This window comes from Bubalus bubalis, chromosome 23 (genome assembly GCF_019923935.1).
Source record: "Bubalus bubalis isolate 160015118507 breed Murrah chromosome 23, NDDB_SH_1, whole genome shotgun sequence".
Taxonomy (NCBI): Eukaryota; Metazoa; Chordata; class Mammalia; order Artiodactyla; family Bovidae; genus Bubalus; species Bubalus bubalis.
In genome coordinates, this window is record NC_059179.1 from 51,419,205 (window position 1) to 51,439,256 (window position 20,052).

The 20,052-nt window shown below is 53.8% G+C and overlaps 1 protein-coding gene across 11 annotated transcripts in view; it reads right to left on the bottom strand.

The window, feature by feature from the left end:
• CFAP46 (cilia and flagella associated protein 46) overlaps positions 1-17,630 on the bottom strand; it is a 99,495-nt gene extending 81,865 nt beyond the window's left edge. For 2 of the 11 annotated variants that reach the window (XR_006547856.1, XR_006547857.2), the window contains exons 1-9: positions 17,079-17,627; positions 16,558-16,676; positions 15,587-15,996; positions 15,063-15,127; positions 13,967-14,131; positions 12,849-12,972; positions 12,320-12,414; positions 10,307-10,417; positions 7,599-7,698 (exon numbers count right to left, since the gene is read on the bottom strand). Coding sequence is in view for 9 of the 11 variants with exons in the window: in XM_025273829.2 (XP_025129614.2) it covers positions 7,599-7,698; positions 10,307-10,417; positions 12,320-12,414; positions 12,849-12,972; positions 13,967-14,131; positions 15,063-15,127; positions 15,587-15,996; positions 16,558-16,676; positions 17,079-17,173 (1,284 nt within the window). In the remaining 2 variants the exon portion in view is untranslated. Of the gene's footprint in view, positions 1-7,598; positions 7,699-10,306; positions 10,418-12,319; positions 12,415-12,848; positions 12,973-13,966; positions 14,132-15,062; positions 15,128-15,404; positions 15,997-16,557; positions 16,677-17,078 lie in introns of those variants that run through there. The other 9 variants (XM_025273830.3, XM_025273838.3, XM_025273829.2 and 6 more) reach the window with 9 other exon arrangements.
• Positions 17,631-20,052: the final 2,422 nt, after the last annotated feature.

Below are 20,052 nucleotides of genomic sequence, written 5' to 3' on the forward strand. Positions count from 1 at the left end.
GGGGTCAGGACGGGGTGCCATGCTGCAGGAGGGGGGCGGCATGGGCCTGGGGTTTCCTGGGTGGGTGGGCAGACAGGTACACGTAACTTTCACAAAACTGCTAACCTGTTTCCAAAGGGGTCCCTTTCCCACCCCTCCCCTGCCCGTGTGGGCTGGTCAGCCTCCGGGTGAGTGGTTGAGAGGTAACAGGTCACAGGATTCCTCTTGTTTTTCTTCTGTTTTTTCCCCATAAGTTTTCTCATTTGAGCTCTCACATTCTTGGTTTAGGGTTGCATGTTGAGTTGATTCCTGTCCACGGGATGAAGGGCGGCCGGTGTTCACTTTCCCTCACGTGGTTGCTCCCCTGTCCGGTACTGTTTTCTGGACGAGACGCTTTGTCTCCAGCGGAAGCCTCTGCACCTGGTCCAGGCCGAGGCCCCGAGTGTGCAGGTCTCTTTCTGGACCCCGTCCTGGCCCTCCGTCTATCTGCGTCTCCACGTCCAGGCCGCCCGTTCTGAACCACGGTGCCCCTCCACCAGGCCTGCACGTGAGGTCGTGCACGCCTGCTGACGCTGCTCCGCTTTTCCGGAGCTGCTCTGGGTTATTCTAGGGCCCCTGCATTTCCCTAACAATTTTATGCTCAGTTCGTCAATTTCTGAAAGACTCCTGTCAAGACTTTGATTGAATCACACTGAATCCACTGCTCCGTCTGGGGAGAACTGACATCATAATAATGCTGAGTCTTCTGATCCATATTATCATCTCTACTTTAAACAGCAAGTACCTTTTAAAGCGCTTTACGGATTCTTCAGTCTCTCTCTGACTCACGTGGCCCCCTTACTGGTCCTCTTCACTGTTTGTGCGGATCCAGATTTCTGCTGGTATCATCATCCTTCTGCTTGAAAAAGCTCTTCAAACTTTCTTGCAGTGAACGTCAGACTCTTTCAGATTTTGTATATTTTAATAAATATTTACTTTGCTTCTGATTTTCAAAGATATTTTCTCCAAATGCAGTTTTTTAGGTTGACTCTTTTTTTGGCTGCACCTGAGGCCTGTGGGGTCTTAGCTCCCCAGCCGAGGGCTGAATGTGTGTGCTCTGCAGCGCAACTGCACGCTTCATCTCCGAGCCGCCAGGGACGTCCCGACAGTCACGCTTTTTTCATTTTATTATTTGGATGTTGATCTGTCTTTAGCTCATACTGTGTCCAACAAAAAGTCTGCTGCCATTCTTTTGACAAATTTTATTTTTATTTGTTTGACTTCGCTCTGAGCTGCCGCGTGTGAACTCTTAGCCGCGGCGTGCGGGCTCTAGTTCCCAGTCAGGGATCGGACCTGCCCCTGCTTTGGGAGTGGGAAGTCTCAAGCCCTGGGCCACCAGGGCAGTCCTCGCTGTCATTCTCTGTTCCTCAGTACATAATCTGTCCCTGTTCACAGACCACCAAATTTAGAATTTTGAGTCATTATTGCTTAACATTTTTTCTGCTCCCCACTTAATCTCCGCTCCTTCAGGGACCCCGATCACATGCACATCGGTTTGCTTGAACACTCATGGCTAAATAATACTGCATCACACACACACACGTTTTCTTTATCCATTCACCCAAAGACAGACGCTCAGGCAGCTCCCACATCTTGGCTTTTGTGAACGCTGCCGCAGTGAACACAGGGTACAGACATCTCTTCAAGATCTGATTTCAGTCCCTTTGGACACACAGGAGTGGGACTGCTGGATCACACCGCAGCTTTTTAAAAAAAGTTTAAGGAACTTTCTTACTGTTTTCCGTAGAAGCTGAACCAGTTTCCATTTCCACCAACAGAGCACCAGGGTTTCCTTTTCTTCACATCTTTACCAACACGTGCTGTCTCTTGCCTTCTGGACGCCAGCCAGCCCAGCAGGTGTGGGGTGATGCTCACTGAGGCTCTGACTTTATCTCCTTGGTGATTGGTGGTCTGAACACCTCTTCATGCAGCGCTTCAATACTTTCTTTAGAAAAATGTCTATTAGGCCCTTAGCCCACTGTTTCCCATTGGAGAATGGTGATGACGGTGATAAGGTGATTTCCTACTGAGGTATGAGCTCCTACGTAGATATTAAATCCTTATCCGATATATGGTTTGCAGATATTTTTCTTCTAGGTCACAGGTCGCCTTTTCGCTGTGTTATTGCTTTCTTTCTGTGCAGACGGTTTTTAGATTGCCGTAACCCTCCTCGTTTACTTTTGCTTTCATTGTCGTATTCAAACAATCATTGCCCAGACCAAAGTCGATAGTTTTTTACCCCTATGTGTTCTTAAAGGAGTTTTACAGTTTCAGGTCTTAAAATCTGTAATCCATTTCAAGTTAACTTTTGTGAGAGGCGTAAGGCAGGAAGGAGTCCAGTTTCATTCGTCTCCGTGTGGCCATTCCGTTTTCCCAGCATCGTTTGTTGAAGAGGCTGTACTTCCCCCATGGCGTTTTGGTGCCCTTGTCAAACGTGAGTTGACATCGTGTGCAGCCTTACTTCTGGGCTCGCGACTCTGTTCCATTGGTCTATGCATCTATTTTCATACCAGGGCCGCACTGTTTCGGTCACTGCAGCTTTGACTACAGCTCACGGTGACTCCAGGCTTGTCCTTCCTCGACAGTGCTTGGGCTCTTCTGTGATTCCATACAGATCGCCTTTGTTTTCTATTCCTGTGAGACTCGCCACTGGAACTGATATGGATGTCAGTTTGGGGTAGTATAGACACTTTAATAATTTTCATTCTCCCAAGAACAGGGGGATATGTTTCCATTCTTTGTGTCTTCATTCATTTATTTCATTACTAGTTTTCAGTGTACAGGTCTTCCAACTCTTTGGTTAAATTTATTAAATATTGTGTTGTTTTTGATGCTATTGTAAACTGCTTAATTTTCTCTTTCAGATATTTCATTTTTAGTGTACAGAAACACAACTGATTTTTTGATGATGATTTTGAATCCTTCAGCTTTACTGAATTTGCTCATTAGTTCTAATAGCTTTTGATGGAGTCTTCAGAGTTTTCTCTGTATAAACAGGTCATGTCACATGTAACCAGAGACAGACTTATTTCTTCCTTTGCGGTTTGGATGCCTTTTATTTCTTTTTCTTGTCTGATTTTTGTGGCTAGAACTTCTAGTACTGTGTTAAATAGAAGTGCCGAGAGGAGGCACCATCATCTTGTTCTTGACATTAGAAGATAAGCTTTTAACCTTTCACCATTGAGTATAATGTTAGCTGTGGGCTTGTCACATGTGGTCTTTATTACGTGGAGGTATTTTCCTTCCACACACTTTTTGTTGAAAGTTTTTAACCTAGCAGGATGTTGAATTTTTTTTCAAATGCTTTTCTTGCATCTATTGAGATGATTGTATATTTACCCTTCATTCTTTTAATGTTATGCTGAAGCCTTTGACTGTGTGGATCACAATAAACTGTGGAAAATTCTGAAAGAGAAGGGAATACCAGACCACCTGATCTGCCTCTTGAGAAATCTGTATGCAGTTCAGGAAGCAACAGTTAGAACTGGACATGGAACAACAGACTGGTTCCAAATAGGAAAAGGAGTACGTCAAGGCGGTATATTATCACCCTGCTTATTTAGCTTATATGCAGAGTACATCATGAGAAATGCTGGGCTGGAAGAAACACAAGCTGGAATCAAGATTGCCGGGAGAAATATCAATAACCTCAGATATGCAGATGACACCACCCTTATGGCAGAAAGTGAAGAGGAACTCAAAAGCCTCTTGATGAAAGTGAAAGTGGACAGTGAAAAAGTTGGCTTAAAGCTCAACATTCAGAAAATGAAGATCATGGCATCCGGTCCCATCACTTCATGGGAAATAGATGGGGAAACAGTGGAAACAGTGTCAGACTTTATTTTTCTGGGCTCCAAAATCACTACAGATGGTGACTGCAGCCATGAAATTAAGCCATGAAATTAAAAGGTAACTCCTTGGAAGGAAAGTTATGACCAACCTAGATAGCATATTGAAAAGCAGAGACATTACTTTGCCAACAAAGGTCCGTCTAGTCAAGGCTATGGTTTTTCCTGTGGTCATGTATGGATGTGAGAGTTGGACTGTGAAGAAGGCTGAGCGCTGAAGAATTGATGCTTTTGAACTGTGGTGTTGGAGAAGACTCTTGAGAGTCCCTTGGACTGCAAAGAGATCCAACCAGTCCATTCTGAAGGAGATCAGCCTGGGATTTCTTTGGAAGGACTGATGCTAAAGCTGAAACTCCAGTACTTTGGCCACCTCATGGGAAGAGTTGACTCATTGGAAAAGACTCTGATGCTGGGAGGGATTGGGGGCAAGAGGAGAAGGGGATGACAGAGGATGAGATGGCTGGGTGGCATCACTGACTCGATGGACGTGAATCTCAGTGAACTCCGGGAGTTGGTGATGGACAGGGAGGCCTGGCTGCGATTCATGGGGTTGCAAAGAGTCGGACACGACTGAGCGACTGATCTGATCTGATCACATTTATTGATCTGACTATGTTAAACCACCCTTGTGACTTCAGGATAAATCCCACTGATCATGGAGTTTGATCTTCACGATATGAGGCTGAATTCAGTTTGCTGGCATTTTGTTGAGGATTTTTGCATCTGTGTTTTTTTGGATTGTTTTCTTTTCTGTATTTCCTTCCTGTGTTTTATTTTCTTGTAGTTACTTTGTCTGGTTTGGTATCAGGGTAATGCTTGCTTTGTAAACCGAGTTGGAGTATTCCTTTTTCTTCAACTTTTTGGAAGAATTTTTGAAGGATCAGCATTAATTCCTCTTTAAATGTTTGGTAGAATTCACTAGTGAAGTCATCTCATCCTGAGTGTGTGTTTCTTTTTTTTCCTTGATTTTTATTGGGGGGCAGTCGCTTCACACTGTGGGGTTAGCTTCTACTGCACAGCACAGTGAATCAGCTATGTGTACACACGTACCTCCTCTTTGTTGGACTTCCTCACAGAGCGCCGAGATCCCTGTGCTGAACCACAGATTCTCATTCGTTACCTATTTTACAATAATATCAAGGGTGTGTGTACATCAATTGCAGTCTCCCAATTCATCCCACACCACCTTTCCCCCTTGGGATCCACATGTTTGTTCTCTATGTCTATGCCTCTATTTCTGTTTCACAAATAAGTTTAATATGCCATTTTTCTAGATTCTACATATATGCACTGCTGCTGCTGCTAAGTCACTTCAGTCGTGTCCGACTCTGTGCGACCCCACAGACGGCAGCCCACCAGGCTCCCCCGTCCCTGGGATTCTCCAGGCAAGAACACTGGAGTGGGTTGCCATTTCATTCTCCAATGCATGAAAGTGAAAAGTGAAAGTGAAGTCGCTCAGTCGTGTCCCATGTCTGACTCTTAGCAACCCTATGGACTGCAGCCTACCAGGCTTCTCTGTCCATGGGAGTTTCCAGGCAAGAGTACTGGAGTGGGGTGCCACTGCCTTCTCCGATATATGCACTAATATATTTATTTTTCTCTTTCTGACTTATTTAACTCCATATGACTGTCTCTTGGTCCATCCATATCTCTAAAAACGACCCAATTTCATTCCTTTTTATGGCCGAGTAATATTCCATTGTGAGAGTTGGACTATCAAGAAAGCTGAGCACCAAAGAATTGATGCTTTTGAACTGTGGTGTTGGAGAAGACTCTTGAGAGTCCCTTGGACTGCAAGGAGATCCAACCAGTCCATCCTAAAGGAGATCAGTCCTGAATATTCATTGGAAGGACTGATGCTGAAGCTGAAACTCCAATACTTTGGCTACCTGATTCGAAGAGCTGACTCATTTGAAAAGACCCTGATGCTGGGGAAGATTGAAGGCAGGAGGAGAAGAGTATGACAGAGGATGAGATGGTTGGATGGCATCACCGACTCAATGGACATGGATTTGGTGGACTCCAGGAGTTGGTGATGAACAGGGAGGCCTGGCGTGCTGAGGTTCATGGGGTCACAAAGAGTCAGACATGACTGAGCGACTGAACTGAACTGAATATTCCATTGTATATATGTACCCCACATCTTCTTTATTCATTTCTCTGTTGACATCTAGGTTGCTTTCATGTTCTGGCTATTGTAAATCATGCTGCAGTGAAACTGGGATACATGTGTCTTTTTAAATTACATTTTCTCTGGTTATATGCTCAGAAGTGGGATTGTTGGGTCACTGGGTGTTTCCTTATTTGGAGATTTTTTGATTACTAATACTTTTTTGTATTAGTATTACTAATACTTTTTTGATACTAATTACTCTTACTCATTGGTCTATTCAGACTTTCTGTTTCCCCACGAGTCAGTCTCGGTAGATTGTATGTTTCCAGGAACTTATCAGTTTCCTATAGGTTACCCGTCTTCCTGGCATATAAGTCATATTGGTCTCTTAAGACCCTTTTTATTTCTGTGTTATCAGTTGTAAGGCCCCTCTTTCATTTCTGATTTTGATCTTCTATTTTTCCTCGTCTAGCTAATGTTTGTCAGTTTTATTTTTTCAAAAAACCAACTGTTAGTTTCATTGATCTTTTCTATTGGTTTCCTGGTCTCTATTTCATTTGTTTTTGCTCTGATCTTCATTATTTCCTTCCTTCCACTGACTTTGGGCTTTGTTCTGTTTTTTTTTTTTCCCCCTAGTTTCTTGAGGCATAAATTGAAGGCAGGAGGAGAAGGGGATGACAGAGGATGAAATGGTTTGATGGCATCACCAACTCGATAGACATGATATTGAGCAAGCTCCAGGAGTTCGTGATGGACGGGGAAGCCTGATGTGCTGCAGTCCATGGGGTCACAAAGGGTCTGACACAACTGAACCATTGAACTGAACTGAACTGAGGCATAAATATGGTGGTTTATTTTAAATCTTCCTTTTTCCTTAATACAGGTGTTTTTGGCTGTAAGCGCCCCTCTGAGGACGCTTTTGCTGTAGCCCGTAGGTGTTGTGTTTCCATTGTCCTATGTTTCAAAATCTTTTTTCCCTTTTGATTTCTTTTTTGACCCATTGGTTGTTCAGGAGTATACTATTTGATTTCCACGTTTTTGTGAAATTCTAGCTTAGCCCTTGTTGCTGATTTCTAGTTTCACACCATTTCAGTCCAAAAAGATACTTAACATGATTTCTGTCATCTTAAATTTGTTAAGACTTGTCTTGTGATCTAACATGATCTGTCCTGAAGAACGTGCATTTCCCTCCTTCTGAGGTGTCAATTAGGCTCATTTTGCTCAATCGCAATATACCCATATTGATCTTCTGTCTGGGTGATCTATCCACGCTGGAAGTGGGTTATTACAGACCCTACTGCTGTTGCGTTGTTTCTGCTCTCAGGTTCATTGGTATTTGCTTGATGTAGGCAGGTGCTCCAATTCTGGGTCTGCACATGTGTACAACGGTTATGTTCTCTTTAATGCACTGATCCAGTTATCACTAATGACCTACTGGTGCAAAAACCGCATCATTTCAACCATGTGAAACGCACTTAAAAAAGACTAGGAGGGAATTCAGCAACAACTCAACAGCTCAGGCCCCCTGGCGAGGGGCTTCTGAATTCCGTGCCTGCTTTCGGTCCTTTAAGTCTCGATCACAGTGAGCAGGAGCAGGGCTGCCGGCCGCGACTACTTACTTTGCTGTCCATCTTCTTCAGGTCTGAGAGGCAATCGGAGGCGATCTCCCAGCATTTCAAGATCAGAGAAAGATGGGCTAATTCAAAAAGCAAAATCATTCTGGAAACAGAAACGAAACAGCATTAGGTCAACAGGAGGCAACAACACATCCGCCTGCAGGGGGGATAAGCCTTCAGCCATCGCTCTGGGGGGCACGAACAAAATGGGACAGAAAAGGAATCCTACGGCAAGGGTTCCCAAGCCCAGCCGCCTCGGCCCTGACGGGATTTGGAGGGACCTGCGCTGTCTCAGGGCAGGTGCAGGCGCAGCTGTGAGCCCCGGGGCAGGGGAGCAGCAAGGGAGGACATGTCCTCGAGGCGGACTCCTCCTACGCCTTGACCAGGCAACCAGAGCAGTCGTAGTGGCCAATCAGGTCTCTGCAGAAACCAACAGGCTGGTGCTAACATGTGGACAGAGATGCAAAGAACCTGGAGGACCATAAGCAACTCCAAAAAAGAACAAAGCGGGGGAATGAGCCCCCTGAATTTAAGGCTTAACAAAGAACTACCGGAATCAGGGCGGTGTTCTGGGTGGGGGAGACAGGCCAGGCTTCCCAGCCTAACCCCCTCACGTCTGGATGTGGTGGTTCTCTGCTGGGTGGGGACCTGTCCTGCACGGGGTGGTTGGTGAGCAGTGTCCCCAGACACACCAGCATCCCCTGGGGCAAGCTGGCGCCCCTGCTCTTCCTGAGGCAGCATCGGTGCCTACCTGTGGCCAGGACACACTCTCTGCCCTTGGGCAGCTCCTCCCAGGTGGGCAGGCCCACGCCCCGCCCTCTTCCAGTGATGCTGACCCAGCTTCCGCCCACTCCCAAGGGGCGGGACCACGCCAGAGGAGCCCATCAACACTACCCCTCGCCTTCACCTGACATGCAAGCGCAAGAGTGCCCTTTGCTGATGCAGAAGGTGAGTGGTCACGGGGGCCCGGGGGAGGAAAACCCTCAGCTCCAGCTGGCAGGCAGGTGCCACTGTAGCTCTGGCCCCCGAGTCTCCATGCCCCTCTGGCGGCTCTGAGCTCACGGACACGTCTGGGTCGTCATCACAGGCCTTCCTCTGTGTGCAGCCCCACAGTGAGTTCCTAACTGTGTGCCACGGAGCTAGGCCTTTGTTTTCAGTCTCAAAGACCCTTCTGAGCTCAGAGGATATTATCCTCTATCTCCCTCCCCTCCCCTCGTCCTTTGCAGGAGAAGGCACCTCCCTTCCCTGCATGGACAGGCGGGCCCTCTGCCCAGCCCCACCCAGTCTGGACCACCAAGGGCCCTAGCGGGGCCTCGACCCAAGCCCCTCTGGCCTTCCCAAGCCCCACCACATGCAGCTGAGAACCCGCCAAGGTACCCATGACTGGTTTTCAGGCCTTTTTTGGCTTTAAACTCATAGACCTTTTTTTTCCCACCCAGAGTTCCAGACACTGAAGCCCAGGTGGGGAGGGGTCAGAGGGAGGGCCCCTCGATGACGCCTGGGGCTGAGGGAGGGCTTGACCCCACAGACGGCCGCTACGAGCGGCTGAGCCCGGGACCTGGGCGAGCAGGGAACACGCGCCTTCCAGGTGCGGGAACAGTGACGGAGCTGAACACACGCAGCAGAAGACACTGCGTCCTCTCGGCCACAACACAGAAACTGGCACCAGGGGTGCCACAGACGCACGGGGGGCGGGTAGGCGGGCACAGAGTCCGGGGCAGGTGCAGAGGATCAGGACCGGGTCGGGGGACCTGGGTCAGCGCCCACTGAGCTGGCTGCTGGGCTGGGACCTCGGGGACTCCCTGAGGGCCTTAAACGTGTCTGGCCCAGCACTGGTGGGGGGTGAACATCAGCTCAAACAATTCTTATCTTAAATAAAATCCATCTGGACATCAAAAGTTATCTTAAAAGAACTAAAAGGTAAAACAAAGTGAAACAGCTGATAAACGCGCTGGAGCAGGAGCGCTCAAATCCTGAAACAGAAAAAGCTTCAGCGAGTCTACAGTAAAAGCATTTACAATCTACTCTATAAAAGCTGGGGAGAGAAAATGATTGGAAAATTAACAGAAGGAAAAAAGTGTTTGCAGATACATGAATAGCCGTTCCACTCGGTCAGCAGCAGCAGGCCTGCCTGGAGGGGCGCGGCCCCAGGAGGCGGGCGGGCGTCCTGGTCGCTGGGTCCGCTCTGTCCCCAGAGCCCCCACCCCCCGAAACCTCAGAGAGGCCGTGCCCAGGGCCCAGCTGGACCTGCTCTGAGTTAGAGCTCGAGCCTGGGTGCATCCAGACCTCTCTTTCAGCCTTCCACTCAGCCAGCAGCTCTGGGAACACCGCCCGGGGTAGACTTCTGAGCCGCCCCCCAGCACTGGAGCAGAGAACTGATGATGGAAACCCCGGGCAGGGAGGGGGGTTGTTCTTCCACCAGTGGAACGACTCTTCAGAAGGTGTGCGATGGTGTGATAACTGGAAAAGCACTTGTGATTGGAAGTCAATTGGACTTTTGAAGGCACAATACGAGGTTTCATATCCCAAGGGCTGCCAAACAGCGCAAACTTCAGGACAAAAAGACTAGAGAGAGAGACAGCCCAGAACCTCCACACGGCTGGCGCCTGCTTGGGGAGTTATGGCCACGGTTTTGTTTTCGCTTTTCTTTCACGTTTTCCTGTAGCTACCAAATGCCGCACACAGACGGGAAACTGGAAGGACACACTTACTTCTCCTCTCTGACTGAAGGGAAGCGCTGGTGATTGTGCTGGGTTAAACGTTTGTAGGTGTCCTTCAGAATTTTGCTGACATCTTCAGGTAAATCATTTTGATCCAGTTTTCTAGAATGTAGATTAATTTAATCAAATATTAAGTAACATAAAGATCCTGTCATATTTCTTTAAAATAAATTCTTCTAAAACTAATTTAGCCTATGAACTTGTGTCCTCCACGAACAGAAGGCCTAGGTAACACCGCCTGCTTTCTCTCTGCCGGCCTCCTGGGGACCTCTCACAGCTCCTCTGGCCGCACCCCCAGTCCAGCCTCTGTCCTCCTCTGTCACTAAGAACGGGCCCTGAGGAAGCGTGCACAAGCCACCCACCCAGATCCAGCCCCACACCAACAGCCCGCCTGGGAGGCAGGGTCCTTCCCATCGGCTGGGTCCAACCCAGACCAGCTGCTGCCTCCCTCTGGACAGCTGTCCTGCCCACTCACACACCGGGACCTCCCCACTCACACGCACCCGGACCTCCCCACTCACTCACACACTGGGACCTCCCCACTCACACGCACCCGGACCTCCCCACTCACTCACACACTGGGACCTCCCCACTCACACGCACCAGGACCACCCCACTCACACGCACCCGGACCTCCCCACTCACTTACACACCGGGACCTCCCCACTCACTCACACGCACCGGGACCTCCCCACTCACTCACATACACCGGGACCTCCCCACTCACTCACACACCAGGACCTCCCCACTCACTCACACGCACCGGGACCTCCTGACTCACTCACATGCACCGGGACCTCCCCACTCACTCACACGCACCGGGACCTCCTGACTCACTCACATGCACCGGGACCTCCCCACTCACATGCACCCAGACCTCCCCACTCACTCACACACTGGGACCTCCCCACTCACTCACACGCACCGGGACCTCCTGACTCACTCACATGCACCGGGACCTCCCCACTCACTCACACGCACCGGGACCTCCTGACTCACTCACATGCACCGGGACCTCCCCACTCACATGCACCCAGACCTCCCCACTCACTCACACACTGGGACCTCCCCACTCACTCACACGCACCGGGACCTCCTGACTCACTCACATGCACCGGGACCTCCCCACTCACATGCACCCAGACCTCCCCACTCACTCACACACTGGGACCTCCCCACTCACACGCACCGGGACCGCCCCACACACATGCACCCGGACCTCCCCACTCACACACCGGGACCTCTCCACTCACACACACACCCGGACATCCCCACTCACACGCACCCAGACCTCGCCACTCACACACCGGGACCTCCCCACTCACACACACACCCGGACCTCCCCACTCACTCACACACCGGGACCTCCCCACTCACACGCACCAGGACCACCCCACACACACGCACCTGGACCTCCCCACTCACACACTGGGACCTCCCCACTCATTCACACACTGGGACCTCCCCACTCACACGCACCCGGACCTCCCTACTCACACAGCCCAGGACCTCCCCACTCACACACACTGGGACCTCCCCACTCACATTCTCAGATCTCCTCACTCACACACCGAGTCTCCACCGCCCCATTTCCCGAGTGTCCCGGCAGCAGCCTCTGCCCAGCACACTCGGATATCCTCACTCACACTGAGTCTCCACTGCCCCGATTCCCGCGTGTCCTGGCAGCAGGCCTCTGCCAGACACAGTCCCTCCCTTGCACTCTCTCCCGTCCCGCCGAGGTTTCACGCGCAGATGACCATCATTCTGTCAGCCTCGTGGCAAGTCTCAGGCTGTCAGAGGCACCTGATGTGCCTGCTGTCCCGCTTCCTAAAAGCCACCCACCTCACTGCCTGAGGAGCGCACCCACTCTGGCCGCCTCTCCGGAGCCTCTCAGCAGATGAAGGCAAGGTCGGGCCTGCCCTCCAGCCTGGCCGCCAGTGCACACACACCCCCGCCTGGGGCACAGAGCCTCCTGGGCATCTGTCCCCACCCCAGAACACCTACGCTTTCAGCATATTAATGTGGAAAGTGACAGACAGGCTGGTAGAACTTCTCCTTTCTTCCTTTAACTGAAGCTCATCCATTAGGTCATGTCGGACCTGTTATAAGATGGAACAGAATATCGAGATTTAAACAGTCACGAAGAGGCCAGATATTGTGCTTAGCTATTATCTTGCAAATATTGCATCTTTAAAAACAGCGTTTGTAACTGACAAGTATTTCCCATTTCATATGCTTTATGCTTAGTTTTGCACGTATAATTTCCGTTGAATTTTATACATAAAATGAATAGGTGATGAACACTCTTTACATACCCTGTCTCAGTAATTATTTTATGAAGTTTCTGCTAATTAAAAAAAAAAAAAAACTCAGTGTGGTTAAAAAGGAAACATTCAGTCACGAGGAAGGGAAAGACTGTGCTTTGTCCTGTCTATGCCTGTGCGCGTGTGTGTGTTTCTATATCCCAACGGATGGTCTCGGCTGTTTTCAGACAAAATGACTTCTTTCTGCGTATGTGAATATTCTGACTCACCATCAGGGCAAATATTTGCCGGTATTTCTGCGGCACGTGAGCCTTGATGAACGGCGCTGCGCTGGCACAGAACTTGGCGGCCTCCTCGCTTCTCCCGGCCTGCAGGTAGCACTGCAGGAGCTCCCTGGGTGGGACAAGAACAGCGCGTGTCAGGCCTGGGCAGCCACAGTTTCTGCCGCTGAGGTCTAATAACCAGACTGCATACATGCGGGCTAAGTCACTTCAGTCGTGTCCAACTCTTTGAGAGCCCATGGACTATACCCCGCCAGCCTCCTCTGTCCATGGAATTCTCCAGGCAAGAACACTGGAGTGGGTTGCCATGCCCTCCTCCAGGGAAGCTTCTGACCCAGGAATTGAACCCATATCTCTTAAGTCTCCTGCACCGGCAGGCGGGTTCTTTACCACTAGCATAACCTGGGTTATCATATTTTTATTAACTTTATGTTTTACAAACTTCAGAAAGACACAGAAATTGGACAGCTCCTTACCGCATGCATGGTCTGGGGCTCACCTGACTGGCCCAGACCTAGCGTGCTGGCCCCCACGCGCAAAGGGGCCGGGGCCTGTCTAGCTGTGATTCCGAGCACCTCAAACAGCAGCCTTCAGAGAAAAGGCATGGTTTTACTAATTTTCTGTTAAAGCTTCCCCAAACTGCCATAAGAGGTGAGAAACACCTGCAGACTCTGGGTTCCAGCTTCAGGGCCGGCCCTCTGGGCCCTCTTGGCACCCGTGCAGTCGCTGGCCGCACACAGCGCCCCCCAGATACAGGAGAGCGTCACCAAGGCCTTTCAGCCCACCCGCCCGGCCAGGACCAGCTGCTGACACCGCCCGCTGTGGCCCCGCAGGGCCATCCGTCCCGGGGCTGGCATGCTGGGGGCAAGCCTCCCGAGGCGGGGCGCGCATTCCGGCTGGGCTGTCTGTTGCTGGAATGTCTACTTTCACAGTTTCTTCAGTTCCTGGGTTTTGAGTAGAAGCGCGCTTCCTGTGGTAACACCCGTCTGCTCGGGGCACTGTGGTGCCTTCCACAGAGTTCAGAAACTTCTGCGCACAAGATGCCCCAAACCTGGTTCCCAGTTCAGCCCAGAGAGTGGAGGGGCCGGCGGGGGCGGGGGACTCACAGCATCAGCTCTGCCTGCCACTCCTTGTCCTCCTCCTCCGTCTGGCTGAGCGCGCTCACCATCTGGGCCAGGCTGGGGACCAGGTGGTGGCGGAAGCCAGGCTTGAGAAACGGCCTCACCATCTGCCAGTAGAGCACCGACGCGTTGTACACCAGGAAGTAGTACCTGCGGGGCCAGGAGGGGACGCTGAGGCCCCCGGAGCCGCCCGGGCCTGCCCGAGGGAACCGGCTCATGCTCAGCCGAGCAGCAGCCCCGCCCGGAGCAGCCGTGTGCCCCGCTCCAGCTCAGACCCTGCCGCGACCGAGGGGCACAGCGCTGACCAGGCCCCTTCCCGAGGGCACCCACCCCTCGGGCTCCGGGGCTCCAGGGCACGGTCACCCTGAAACACCCACTGTCCTCAGAGCTTCAGCTCGGGGTCAGGCCTCGCCCCCCCAGACATCCCTGCTGAGGAAGGGTCTGCGGGGCTGCGCCCTGTACCCCCAGCGTGGAGGAGGCCGTCCACAGCAGACGCAGGGAGGAGGGACAAACAATCCCAGGGCTGACACGCAACTCCTAGGGCTGAGTGAGTCCTACTCAGATACGTTGTGTCAACACCAATTTGTATGCAGATTTAACAATTTCAGTAATACTTCTTTTTGATGACGGATTAACTGTGCCGGAGTTTCCGGAGAATCACCCCTCCAGACACAAGGCCCTGGGCCAGGGAGTTTCAGGAGAATCACCCCTTCAGATGCAAGGCCCGGGCCGGGGGGAGTACAGGACTGTCGGGGGAGGGCAGGGAGGGGGCCCAGTACCAGTCCCCCAGAGAGGACCGAAAAGGAGACTCCTAGGGACTGGCCAAGGGTGAGGCTCCCACAGGGACAGCAGACAAAGGTCGTCTGCAGGTCACAGACTTGGCACAGGAAAGAGGATGCAGCCAGGGCAGACGTAGGTGCACGTGGCCCAGCTCCAGCGTTAGGAGACGTGAGCACACGGCCAGAGCTGCAGTAAAGTGTAAACAAAAGAAGACAGAACCCCGTCACCTGCACAGACAGAGCCACCTGGCAGATTCTGGCTCAAACCTTCCAGTTAGAAATGGCCGCTCCATTGTGCCCACCTTGGTTCTCCTTTTGCAAAGTTGATTGCCTTCATATACTGAGTCACACAATTTTCAAATTCCTCCTAAAACAACATAAAGAATGCACAGTTAGGTTAACGGCCTGCCCCCTTCCGGAAAGCCCACCCCCTGCTCCCCCCACACCCCCCTCTGTGAGCAGGCATGACCACACACCAGGACGCAAAGGTCAGAGGTCAAAAGGACACAAGCCAGACCCCAGGGCTTAGGGAAAAGCACAGATGGAAATGCAGCATCGCACTTCACTGACGATGAACCCGGTCACCCAACTCCCAACAAAACCACGCTGGAGGTGGGGGAACTGCTGCAGGGTGAGATGTGGACCTGTGAGGAGAATCCAAGGAACTCAGGGGAAATACAGCAGCACCAGCAATAAAGTATTCAGCTCAGGACGGCAAACGAGCTACAGTGCCAGCAGACTCAAGGTCGTGTACTCCAAGGCTTCATCACTTAGAAGGAAGAGAATCAGGAGGACCCAGCACGCCGGGCTCAGGACCGCCTCTCACCATGTTTTCCGTGGACTTGGGGGCACACAGCTGGGCCCTGCACAGGTGCGCCCGGCCCAGAAACTGGGTGACCGGCCCCTTCACCTTGAAGTACATCTGGATGCAGTCTTCACTCACCTCCCGCTGTCCCATCTGCGTGAGAACAGAGCCCCGGGAGAGGCTGGGAGATGGGGCAGCCCTTGGACCACCCACCAGGGGCCCCCCACCCCGCTTCCCAATACCAGTGTAAACCAGGAGATCGGGGTCCCCTGAAGCTGCCTCCCTAGGAGCCCTGGGACCGATCACCTTCAGGGCCTGCTCTGCACATAGAACAAACAGGTCGGGGCTGAAGCTCTCTGTGGGGTCGAACTCGGACTTGCCCAGGTTGGCAGACTTAATCAACTGGTAAGCCCTCCTCAGAGAGTCAGCGTCTACCAGGACAGGAGTGAGGAAGAGGAGGTCATTAAGCACCCACCGCCCCGCAGAGCAGCAGTGGGGACGGTCAGGAGGCCCTGGGGCTGGACTCAGGCAGGCTGGGCCCCGCTGGTGCGCTCCTCTCCAGGTAGGAGGGCAAGGTGCCCCGAGCCCAGCCCCGAGAACCCCGCGGCAGCCCTGCCGCTCAGGCTTCGGGATCCGCGCGAGGTGAGTGATTCTGAGGAACAGTTAGGAAAAACGACAGCTTTCCTTTAAAAGGGCGCCTCAGTTTGCCCAGGTCAGACACATCCTCGAGGTGCTGGCTTCAAGGGGTCACTGGATCAGCAGGGCGGGGGTCATCAAGGTGGGGAGGGGGTCCTGGTAGGCCCCGGAGTCTCCCCAGGGGCTGGGATTCAGCGAGTCCCCGGGCCTCCCCGGGGGCGGGTGGTGGGCGGGTTCTGGGGTCTCCCAGGGGCAGGGATCCCTCCGTCCCGGGGTGTCCCCAGGGGCTGGGATCCAGCAGGTCCCGGAGTCCTCCCGGGGGTGGGGGTCAGGGGGTCTTGACCTCCCCCGCCCACCCTGCTGGCTCTCGGCGCGGGCCAGCTCCTGCGTTATGACCAGGTCCATGGCTCCGGCGTCCGAGCTGCCCACTGCCCGAGGTCTGTTGATTTTCTCTGTGCCGGGGCCTCGAGGTTGCCTAGCGACGGGGAAGGACGCAGACTACGGGTCCGCGGTGGGACCAGACTTGTCGCGAGGCGTACCGCGCCGGCGCCCACCAGCCCCGCGGAGAGGGCCTGGGGAGGGGTCTGGGGAGGGGCATGGGGAGGAACCGGGGCCCGGGGGGCCGGTCGGGGGGAGCCGGGCTGAGCCGGGGCCGCACCCTCGCAGGCGGGTCTGCAGCCCTGCCCCCGCCCCCGCCGCTGCCTGCGCCCCTGGCCCGGCTGCAGACCGCAGCTGCCCCCGGTCCGCGCTGGATTCTGGGGGTCCCGGTTGGGTGTCGCTGGTCCAAGATGCCTCAGCTTCCGGCCCTGGCCGTCGCCTAAGCCCCTCCCAGCCCCCCAGAAAGCCGCTCTGTTCCTCAGCGTGTTCACTCACGTACCCTGCAAATAGTTGTGTGCCTCGGCGGGGCTGATCTGGGCCTGCGGGAGGGGCGGGCCGCCCGCGTGGGGGAGGACACGACACCTCACCGAGCATCTGTGCGCCCCGCCCCACAGGGGACGCGGGGAGCCTGGCCCTTGGTGGAGAAGGCCCGTCCCTGGAAGGGCGTTGGGGGAATGCCGCAAGCTCAGGTCGGTTGAGCTGAGGTCTGAAAGAGTGAGGTCTGAAGAGCGGCCCCGGCTCCGCCCGGCTCCCCCCGACCGGCCCCCTGGGCCCCGGTTCCTCCCCAGTGCTGGACAGAGGAAGGGTGAGGACGCCAAGGGAGTAGCCTCTGCCGAGGTCTGGAGGGCGGGTTCCCCTTCCTACAGCTTGAACCGGGGTGCTGGCGCCAGGGGGAGACTGACGAGAGGGCGCGGGTGAGGAGTGTCGTCCACAGGCAGCCGCGCAGGGTGAGGGCAGGAACGGAGAGCGGCCGATGGCTGTGGGGCTGGGGAGGGCCGGGGGCCCACAGCACGGACACTGCACACCCAGGAGGCGGATGGGGCATGGGGTCGCCCTGGGACGCTCTGGGAAAGGGCGAGTGTTGGAGGACTCGGGGGTGGCAGGCCTTCTGTCTGGGACGGGTGGATCAGGGCAGACATTTGTGGGAGGAGAGGTCAGGGCTGGAGGTGCAGGGCTGGAGGGAGGTGTACAGAGGGGATGGGGTGCGAGTGAGATTGCAGAGGGGGAGCGGGGTCTGGAGGTAGCCCTGGAGACTCCTGGGCCTCAGGCAGCAGGAAGAGCTTCAGGGACACAGAAGGGAGACTGGAGAGCTGGTGGGGATGCCGGGCAGGGCTGGGTCCCAGAGCCAGGGGAAGGGGCAGGGAGGGGTCAGCCAGTCACATGAGGCCCAGACAGCGGTGAGGTCAGCTCTGAGAAGTCCTGTCGGGTTGAACAGCACCCAGGAGGAGGCTCAGGAATGGCGTGTCTCTAATAGGGCGGTGGGGGAGGGCGGGTGGGGGAGTGAGCATGGGGAGGAGCGGGAGGTAAAGACTTGGATCCATAATTCTGTCCAGAAGTCCGGCTCCTAATGGGGAAGAAAGAGACTGGGGTGGGGAGGTGCTGTGGGTCCTTTGGGGTCTGGAGAGGGGTCTTTTAAAGGTTTATAAGACAACTGAGCACTTTTCAAGTTGATGGGCTTTTATCCATACACAAAGTGATCACGGAAGTTAAAAATCCTGAGGCATCTACCAAAGCCTGCACCTACAGGACCAGCGCCACAGGGCGGCAGCTGTGTGTCCTGACAGCAGCAAAGAAGGGCAGAAATGCAGCCTGTAAAACAGCATCGACTACCGTGGAATAAAGTTAACAAAAGATGCGTTAGTACTGATCCACCGAAAACTAGAAGCCCCCCGTGAGCCCCGAGCTCGTGAACCAAGACTGACCTGTGACCCATCCTTCTTTCCAGCCAGATCTTTCCTCTTGGCACAATCTCAGAGTCCCAGCAGCGCTTTTTGAAAATCGACAGTGATTCTGAAGTTTACATGGAAACACAAAGGGCCTGGAAAGAACAAAGGTGGGGAACGCACACTCCTGGATTTGGAGACTTACTCTAAAGCCGGGTGTTTCAAACAGTGTCATGTTGGTGAAAGACAGACGAATAGACGACAGGACAGAACAGTTCAGAACCAAGCCGCACGCGCTTGCCAGATGCGCCATTTCAAGAGGGAAAGGCAAGTCTTGGCAACAAGGATGCCAGGACAGCTGGGCAGAGAGTGGCCGGGGACCCGCATCATGCCGTGGACAGAGCTAGTTTGAGCTGGGCCACAGATAGACTTTGAAAGAAAAGTGTAAGTGGGTGCAGCTCCTTGAGTAAAACAGAATACTTCACCAGGAGAGGGGAGAGGGCGGCAGACAGGAGCAGCGGTCAGCCAGTGGGCGCCTTGCCTGGGAAGCTGAGGGAGACCAAGTGGTCTGGGGAGGGGTGTGCAGTGTGGAGGAGGGTGGGGGGTTGAAAAGAGGCTCCTGTGTGACCTGGGTTGGGGGCTGTGAACCCCAAGTGGTACTCTCTCCCCTTGAGTCTCCCACAGGGCCCAGGCGATCGCATCCAGGGCTAGAGAAGGTCTCCTGGGGCCCAGGGGGTGGGAGGCTGAAAGGGCAGGTGAGGGGCTGTGAGTGCTGGGCCAACGTGAGCAGGAGGGAGGGCCAGCAGGCAGAGGTAGAGCGGGGTCTTGGGGCCCCGCAAGGGGCTGGGCCCCGGGGACATGGCCACAGGAGCCCGGCAGGCCCGCCTGGGAGGAGGAGAGTGTCGTGGGCCCTTGGACAGTGGCCAAGGGGCACCGGAGCGGCTCTCCCACACTCATCCTCCTGCCTTCAGGGAGGTCTTCTCTCTCCTCCCCTCGTCCTCAGCAATCAACCCTGGTTTGGGCAGGCACAGGATGGTCCCGCTACCCACCTCCCTGATGAGCAGTGTTCTGGTCACTGTGATGTGGCCTCAGGGGAGTGTCCTCACAGGGAGAGTGCCTTTCTTTGGCCCTTCCTTTTGTCTGCTGCTGGGGGAGTGGCTATGAAGACCAGGGCTTGAGCAGCCGTTCTGTGCCATGAGCAGGAGACCTTGTGCTGGGTGATGGAGCCCAGTGTCCTCCTGCCGGCGGCTGCTCAGGCAGGGCCCTCGCGGGAGGGAGGAGCAGACGGCCCCCTTGCCGACACTGCGGCCCTGTGCTTCCTGAGACGCCCATCTGACATCATCACCAGGGCTTCAGCTATGCCTGTGGGTGAAGGGTAGGGCCCAAACGCAGACCCCAGGGCAGTGGTCCACTAGTCCGCTGGAGAAGGGAATGGCAAACCACTTCAGTATTCTTGCCTTGAGAACCCCATGAACAGTATGAAAAGGCAAAATGATAGGACACTGAAAGAGGAACTCCGCAGGTCGGTAGGTGCCCAATATGCTACTGGAGATCAGTGGAGAACTAACCCCAGAAAGAATGAAGGGATGG